Source organism: Triticum urartu, chromosome 7A (assembly GCF_056163025.1).
Source record: "Triticum urartu cultivar PI428250 chromosome 7A, HENAU_Tu73, whole genome shotgun sequence".
NCBI classification, from domain to species: domain Eukaryota; kingdom Viridiplantae; phylum Streptophyta; class Magnoliopsida; order Poales; family Poaceae; genus Triticum; species Triticum urartu.
Genome location: NC_141879.1, coordinates 48,483,765 through 48,492,098, shown reverse-complemented (window position 1 = coordinate 48,492,098; position 8,334 = coordinate 48,483,765). Strand labels below are relative to the sequence as shown.

At 44.1% G+C, this 8,334-nt stretch overlaps 1 protein-coding gene across 1 annotated transcript; it reads right to left on the bottom strand.

Moving 5' to 3' along the window:
* Nucleotides 1-6,041: 6,041 nt before the first annotated feature.
* Nucleotides 6,042-7,966, bottom strand: LOC125523133 (putative inorganic phosphate transporter 1-13). Its single transcript, XM_087531691.1, has 2 exons — nucleotides 7,337-7,966; nucleotides 6,042-7,191 (listed from the first exon to the last, which is right to left on the bottom strand). Exons 1-2 carry the CDS (start codon nucleotides 7,964-7,966, stop codon nucleotides 6,154-6,156), a joined length of 1,668 nt encoding a protein of 555 aa, XP_087387817.1. The 3' UTR covers nucleotides 6,042-6,153.
* Nucleotides 7,967-8,334: the final 368 nt, after the last annotated feature.

Here is an 8,334-nt window from a genome sequence, read left to right as displayed (position 1 = left end):
CGCTGAATGCCACCAAGGTCAAGCTGTACGATGAGGATGTGCGCGTGCTCAGCGCGTTCGCCGGCTCCAGCGTGGACTTCACTGTGGGACTCCCGGACAACATGGTCCCGCGCGTGGCGTCTAAAAAACCAGCTTACGCTTCCTCCTAAAAAGGATTTTCGGTACCACGAGGGCTGGCACTGAACAGATACCGCAATTTTCTACCGTAAAAACGAATATTCCATCTGTCGGTGCTTTTTCTCTCTTTTTTCATTGTCGTCTTCTTCCCCAACGATTCGATGGCCTTCAAGAGTGAGGTGAGGAAGGGCGGGGGACGTCGGTCGGCCAGTCGGCGACAGTGGGGAAGGCTAGAATCAAGAGCTGGCGGTGGCGGTTGACGTGAAACTTCCCTCTCGCCAACGGTATTCTGGTAAAGGGGGAGCTAAAAAGTTTGTCTCCAAAACTCCATATCTTCAGGACGAGGTTTTTCTTAAGGGGAGCTGTATAAATTTTTACAGGACCAGCCGTTTTGCGAGATCTGGAATGGCCTTTTCTTTCGCCCAAAACTTAGGAATCTATTAGAGATGCTCTTAGGTGCATTGCAAAGTAGATTTTCTAAATTATACTCCCTCTAAGACATTTTATATCACTTGCGGGGAGTACCTTTTGTCAAACAGTGATAATGACCTTCCTTGATTGTACAAAAACATGCTAGGTCCGTTTGCAATATTTTTGACTACTACTACCAGACTATCTTCTCTATACATGTGAATTTTGACGTGTACGCTTACTAGTAGTTCAAAAAACAGCAGTTGAGAAAAGTGTGCCAGACTATGCCAGACGGGTGCATCCATGAGCATGTAGTTTTACCTAATTTTAATGCTTCTGCTATTTGCAATTTCCATCATTATCAATTCACATGAACATTTTCTTATGTTGTAAACATTTCTTAAAATTTGTCAACAATTCTGGAATAACAAATTGTGTGTGAAAATTTTACATAGTTAAAACACATTTTCCAAACGTGGTAACAAATTCCCAATTGATGAAAATTTTGAAGAAAAATTTCAGTTCATATGCTTTTTTAAAAATTTATCAAATTTATTGAAGCACAAATATTTTTAAAATGTGTGAATAAAAAATTCAAGAAAGGGATTATTTTTAATCAAATTCTAGAATTTGAAACAAATTATAAACAATATTTGAAAATAAGAACATTTTATGGTATTCCAAAGATTTTTTCAAGTTTTTGAAAAGGTTTCAAGAATTATAATAAACTCCAAAAAGGAGGAAAATGAATTAACGAGAAAAGAGAAGAAAAACGAAAAAAAATAGAAAATAAAAAAATGCTTATTCCCTAGAAAATAAAAACTGTTTATAAAGTTTAAAAATATTCCTAAATTTTTTAAAATGTTTGTGTTTTCAAGTGATGCGCACAAATTTGAAATTTTTTTGCATTTTCAAAAAATATTCTGAAGTTTAAAAAATTGTTCAAGTTTCAAAGAAAATGTTCGCAAATTAGAAAAATTGTTCGCACTTTAAGAAAAATGTTCACAATTCTGAAAAAGTGTTCATGAATTTGAAAAAATATCACAAAATAAAAAAATGTTTGCGTTTCAAAAAGAAGTTCAAAGTTTGATGTGACCTAGATTATTGACTCTAGTAAAACCTTTTGGGTATTAGTCACATGACGATGTGAACTATTGGTATTAAATCACACGACGATGTGAACTAGAGTATTGACCCTAGTGCAAGTGGGAGACTGAAGGAAATATGCCTTGAAGGCAATAATAAAGTTGTTATTTATATTTCCTTATATCATGATAAATGCTTATTATTCATGCTAGAATTGTATTAACCGGAAACTTAGTACATGTGTGAATACATAGACAAACAGAGTGTCCCTAGTATGCCTCTACTAGACTAGCTCGTTAATCAAAGATGGTTAAGTTTCCTGACCATAGACATGTGTTGTCATTTGATCAATGGGATCAAATCGTTAGAGAATGATGTGATGGACAAGACCCATCTGTTAGCTTAGCATAATGATCGTTTAGTTTTATTGCTATTGCTTTCATCATAACTTATACATGTTCCTCTGACTATGAGATTATGCAACTCCCGAATACTGGAGGAACACCTTGTGTGCTATCAAACGTCACAACGTAACTGGGTTATTATAAAGATTCTCTATAGGTGTCTCCGATGGTGTTTGTTGAGTTGGCATAGATCGGGATTAGGATTTGTCACTCCGTGTGTATCGGAGAGGTATCTCTGAGACCTCTCGGTAATACTCATCATTATAAGCCTTGCCAGCAATATGACTAATGAGTTAGTTGTAGGATAATGCATTACAGAACGAGTAAAGAGACTTTCTGGTGACAAGATTGAACTAGGTATGATGATATCGATGATCGAATCTCGGGAAAGTAACATACCGATGACAAAGGGAACAACGTATGTTGTTATGCGGTTTGACCGATAAAGATCTTCGTATAATATGTAGGAACCCATATGAGCATCCAGGTTCCGCTGTTGGTTATTGACCGGAGATGTGTCTCGGTCATGTCTACATAGTTCTCGAACCCGTAGGGTCCGCACGCTTAACGTTCGATGACGATTTGTATTATGAGTTTCATGTTTTGATGAACGAAGTTTGTTCGGAGTCCCAGATGAGATCACGGACATGAGAGGAGTTTTGAAATGGTCGAGAGGTAAAGATTCATATGTTGGAAGGTTGCATTCGGACATCGAAATGGTTCCGAGCGATTCGGGCATTTATTCGGAGTACCGGGAGGTTACCGGAACACCCCGGGGAAAGATTGGGCCTACATGGCCATAGGGAAGAGGGGAGGCAGCCCACAAGGGGCAGCCGTGCCCCCTCCCTATAGGGAGTCCGAATTGGACTAGGGAGGGGGTGCGCCTGCCCTTTCCTTCTCCCTCTCTCTCCCTTCCCCTTTTCCCTCTCCGGTGCAAGGAAGGAGGGGGGCGAATCCTACTTGGACTAGGAGTCCAAGTAGGACTCCCCCCTTAGCGCGCCTGCTCTAGGGCCGGCCTTCTCCTCCTCCCCCCTTTATATACGTGGGAGGGGGGCGCCCCAAAGGCACACCAAGTCTTCTCTTAGCCAGGTGCGGTGCCCCTCTCCACAGTTACACACCTCAGTCATATCGTCGTAGTGCTTAGGCGAAGCCCTATGCTGGTAACTTCATCAACACCGTCGCCACGCCGTCGTGCTGACGGAACTCTCCCTCGGCCTCAAATGGATCAAGAGTTCAAGGCACGTCACCGAGCTGAACGTGTGCTGATCGCGGATGTGCTGTACATTCGGTACTTGAATCGGTTGGACCGCGAAGACATTCAACTACATCAACCGCGTTACTAAACACTTCCTCTTATGGTCTATGAGGATACATGGACACACTCTCCCCGCTCATTGCTATGCATCTCCTAGATTGATCTTGCGTGATCGTAGGAATTTTTTTTGAAATACTGTGTTCCCCAACAGAGACCCCACACGAAATCTCAACCGATCTTTGGCCTTGGACAGTCCTGATCTAAGCAAGCATTCTACCAACGGCACCTTGTCAGAGCCGACACAAAAACAACTTCGATATAAAGCGTGTGATTCGCATCCTCCTATGGTGCTGTCAGTTCACTCCCGGCCTTGTCAGATAGCTCCACCACATTTCTACTTCGGCTCGCCGCTCCGGCACGTGCTCGTCGTGGCCGTCACCACGCTTGCATCGGACTTGGCGGCGGTAGGGGGAGGTTCCACGGCGCTCGGGGTGAACTACGGCCAGGTGGCCGACAACCTGCGGCGGTCGTGCTCCTCCGTGCGCTGAACGCCACCAAGGTCAAGCTATACGATGAGGATGCGCGCGTGCTCAGCGCGTTCGCCGGCTCCAACGTGGACTTCACCGTGGGACTCCCGGACAACATGGTCCCCGCGCCTAGCGTCTAAAAAACCAGCTTACGGTTCCTCCTAAAAAGGATTTTCAGTAACACGAGGGCTGGCACTGAACAAATACCGCAATTTTCTATTGTAAAAACTAATATTCCATCTATCGATGCTTTTTCTCTCTTTTTTTTCATTGTCGTCTTCTTCCCCAACGATTCGATGGCCTTCAAGAGTGAGGTGAGGAAGGGCGGGGGACGTCGGTCGGCCAGTCGGCAACAGTGGGGAAGGCTAGAATCAAGAGCTGGCGGTGGCGGTTGACGTGAAACTTCCCTCTCGCCAACGGTATTCTGGTAAAGGGGGAGCTAAAAAGTTTGTCTCCAAAACTCCATATCTTCAGGACGAGGTTTTTCTTAAGGGGAGCTGTATAAATTTTTACAGGACCAGCCGTTTTGCGAGATCTGGAATGGCCTTTTCTTTCGCCCAAAACTTAGGAATCTATTAGAGATGCTCTTAGGTGCATTGCAAAGTAGATTTTCTAAATTATACTCCCTCTAAGACATTTTATATCACTTGCGGGGAGTACCTTTTGTCAAACAGTGATAATGACCTTCCTTGATTGTACAAAAACATGCTAGGTCCGTTTGCAATATTTTTGACTACTACTACCAGACTATCTTCTCTATACATGTGAATTTTGACGTGTACGCTTACTAGTAGTTCAAAAAACAGCAGTTGAGAAAAGTGTGCCAGACTATGCCAGACGGGTGCATCCATGAGCATGTAGTTTTACCTAATTTTAATGCTTCTGCTATTTGCAATTTCCATCATTATCAATTCACATGAACGTTTTCTTATGTTGTAAACATTTCTTAAAAAATTTCAACAATTTTGGAATAACAAATTGTGTGTGAAAATTTTACATAGTTAAAACACATTTTCCAAAAGTGGTAACAAATTCATAATTGATGAAAATTTTGAAGAAAAATTTCAGTTCATATGCTTTTTTAAAAATTTATCAAATTTATTGAAGCACAAATATTTTTAAACTGTGTGAATAAAAAAGTCAAGAAAGGGATTATTTTTAATCAAATTCTAGAATTTGAAAAAAAAAATATAAACAATATTTGAAAATAAGAACATTTTCTGGTATTCCAAAGATTTTTCAAGTTTTTGAAAAGGTTTCAAGAATTGTAATAAAGTTCAAAAAGGAGGGAAATGAATTAACGAGAAAACCGAAGAAAAACGAAAAATAGAAAATAAAAAATGCTTATTCCCTAGAAAATAAAAATTGTTTTCAAAATATGTTTATAAAGTTTAAAAATATTCTTAAATTTTTAAAATGTTTGTGTTTTCAAGTGATGCTCACAAATTTGAGAAGTGTTTGCATTTTCAAAAAATACTATGAAGTTTAAAAAAAATTCAAGTTTCAAAGAAAATGTTCGCAAATTTGAAAAATTGTTCGCACTTTAAGAAAAATGTTCACAATTCTGAAAAAGTGTTCATGAATTTGAAAAAATTTCACAAAATAAAAAATGTTTGCGTTTCAAAAAGAAGTTCAAAGTTTGAAAAAAAATTCGGATTTTTTAAAATGTTTGTGTTTCAGAAAACATTTTAAAATTTGAAAAACACATTAGCTACAATACCCCCTCGGTCGGTTCGCTACAGTTTCCTGCCCGGTAGTACAGTGCTGGTTTGGTCTGCTACAGTAAATCAATTCTTGTTGATAAGAAACTCTGCTAATATATCAGCAAATCTGGTTGGTTCTAGTGTTTTTTCTTCTGATTTTCAATCCCGGGCTACAGTACACACTTACTAGTTACTACTAGGCCTGCCCATAGTGGACTCGGAACAAGTCAGGTCTCTATTTTTAGAGTGCGGACAATGTATTTTTAAGAAAGACCATTATACTCATTATTATGAAGGGTATGAAGAGATCTCCTTTGTTGATGTGTTTAAAGGTTATAAAGCAGAAATGCCTTATATTTTGGGACAGAGGGATTACTTGTCGCTGCTTTAATACAATTCTGTACTAAAGTTGTACTAAACCAGCGACAGGTAATATGGATAGGAGGAGTAAAGGAAGTAAAACTGAAATTTGCTCTATTATTTGCTATGCCTAGATTTACTTGTGTTATTGCCACTTCGTTTGGAGTCTATCCCATCTCATGTCACATTGAACACTATATATAATCCAAACATCTCAAAGATACAAGTTTCCAATGTTTGAGTAATTTTGAGAAGACACTAAAATCAGCAACCGGGATGAATGGTACTGGCTACAAAATTTCCACGCTGTGGATGAACTCAACTTCAGCAACTGTAGATTCTTGAGATGGTTCGCTTTCTTCCTCCATTTCCCCGGTGATATCCTCGAGTGACATCCCTTTGGATTCCGGCAAGGCAAGAGTGAACATGACTCCAACCAGGTTGCACCCTGCGAGAAGTAGGAGAGAGCTCCGGATGCTCGTATGAGAATACTGGAACCAGAGAACACCGATGATGGCACCACACTTACCCCCGGCAGCCGATATGCCGTTGCACGTCGACCGCAGCCGCGTCGGGAATATCTCGGTAGGCAGGATGAAAGTGGTGGAGTTGGGGCCGAAGTTTGCGAAGAAGAGGATCAATGCATACATGATGGCGAAGCCTGCGTGCATGCTGGGTTTGGACCAGAACTTGTAGGGCGCGGCGAGCCCGATCATGAAGATGGTCATCATGGTGAACCCCATGAGCTGGATCTTGATGCGGCCGATGCGGTCAACGAAGAGGACAGTGAGGAAGTACCCTGGCAGGGAACCGCCGACCACGATGATGGCCTGCGTGCGGGCTATCTTGTAGGTCTGCTCGAGAGGGCTCATCTCGGCCGCGTCTCCAAACCAGCCGATGCCGCTGAAGATGTCCTTCATGAAGAGGTTGAGGGAGTAGAAGACGACGTCGAGGACGAACCAGCACACGGTGGTTCCGAGGAGCTGGCGGCCATGCTTGTGAAGGAACTCCATGGAGAAGAGGCCAAACTCGTCCTGCTTAACGACGGCCTCCGCGTCCATGTCCGACACGAAGTCGATGTCGAGGACCGCGGCCATGTCAGACGCCGCTAGCTTGAGGTTCTTGGCGATGAGCGCGGTGTAGCGCGCCGTCTCGGGCACCTTCATGCGCCAGTAGTAGGTGAGCAGGGCAGGAACGGCGCCGAGCATGAGTACTATGCGCCACACGTAGTCTGCTTGCCCGAGCTGGTCAGTATCGTACGCGGCCGTGTTCTTGAAGCTCGCAGAGAGCACCAGAACAACAGCCCCAGCAGCCAGGTTCCCAAGACCCTTTATGCAGGGCAAGCATAATACGATAAGGATTAAAATATTATCTTTGACTGAGTTAGACGAGAAAAAAGAAATGGAGGTTGTAGATTAAGAATGAGATGCAGCACAGGCTCCAAAAAATATTGTGATGGTTTTACTTACACACCTGCATAGCGAAGACCGCTGCTATGAAGGCTCCGCGAGTCCTCTTGTTGGCATACTCAGACATGATGGTCGCCGAGAGCGGGTAGTCGCCGCCGATGCCGAAGCCGAGCCAGAAGCGGAAGAAGCACAACGTGGCCACGACGCACTTGGGCTTGTTGTGGAAGGAGAGGCCGGACGCGAGCGAGCACACCACCATGAGCTTGAGCGTGACGCCGTAGATCAGCTTCCGCCCCATCCTGTCGCCGAGCCAGCCGAAGAAGAGCTGCCCCAGGACCGTGCCGCAGAGCGCTATGCCGCTGACGGCACCGGCAACGTTGCCGGGGAGCCTGCCATCCGCCGAGTGGTAGTAGATGCGGCCCAGGAGGTCGGCGATGAGGGAGACCGAGAACAGGTCGTAGGCGTCCGTGAAGAAGCCCATGCCAGCGATGACGATGGTGGTGAAGTGGTACAGCTGCGTCCCGGCGACGTCCAGGGCCTCGAGCACCTTGACCTGCTTGCGAGCCCGCCGCGTCTCGCATTTCACCGACGTCACCGCGTCCAGGACGTGGTACAGCATGGCGCTCCCGGCGCCATGGAGGTGGAAGAAGAGGGAGCTGCACGCGTGCCTCCTCGCAGGCCAGGTCGTGAACATTGTAGCAGTAGTCTCTGGGGAAACCAAGCGCTTCATGTTTGCCATATATAAAACCGCCCGGTTGTCTCCGTTCTTATTTTATACAACTGGACGAGTGTCCTCTGAAATATGACTACGAGGGTCCCTCCCAGCTGGACGAATTGACAACTTTGCTGACGAACTTGCTGCCGTTGCTATGCTTTGCTGACAGTGGAAGGCGACTGACAGAATGAAGACGACGACAGTTGTTCCGTGAAATAAAAGGGGGACGGAAACAACGAGATCAGAATATTATCAGAACATTCAGATGCAACTTCCCCCGCTTCGTTGAATAATCTGCATGGCCGGTGAGCCGTGCCTCGCATCAGGAAAAAGCTGCTGTCATCTGA

What these genes read in the sequence shown, in the direction of transcription:
- LOC125523133 (XM_087531691.1), bottom strand. Translation starts at nt 7,966, where the DNA reads ATGTTCACGACCTGGCCTGCGAGGAGGCACGCGTGCAGCTCCCTCTTC. An exon ending in CAGCGGTCTTCGCTATGCAG is followed by an intron (nt 7,192 to 7,336) that starts GTGTGTAAGTAA and finishes CCCTGCATAAAG; the next exon opens with GGTCTTGGGAACCTGGCTGC.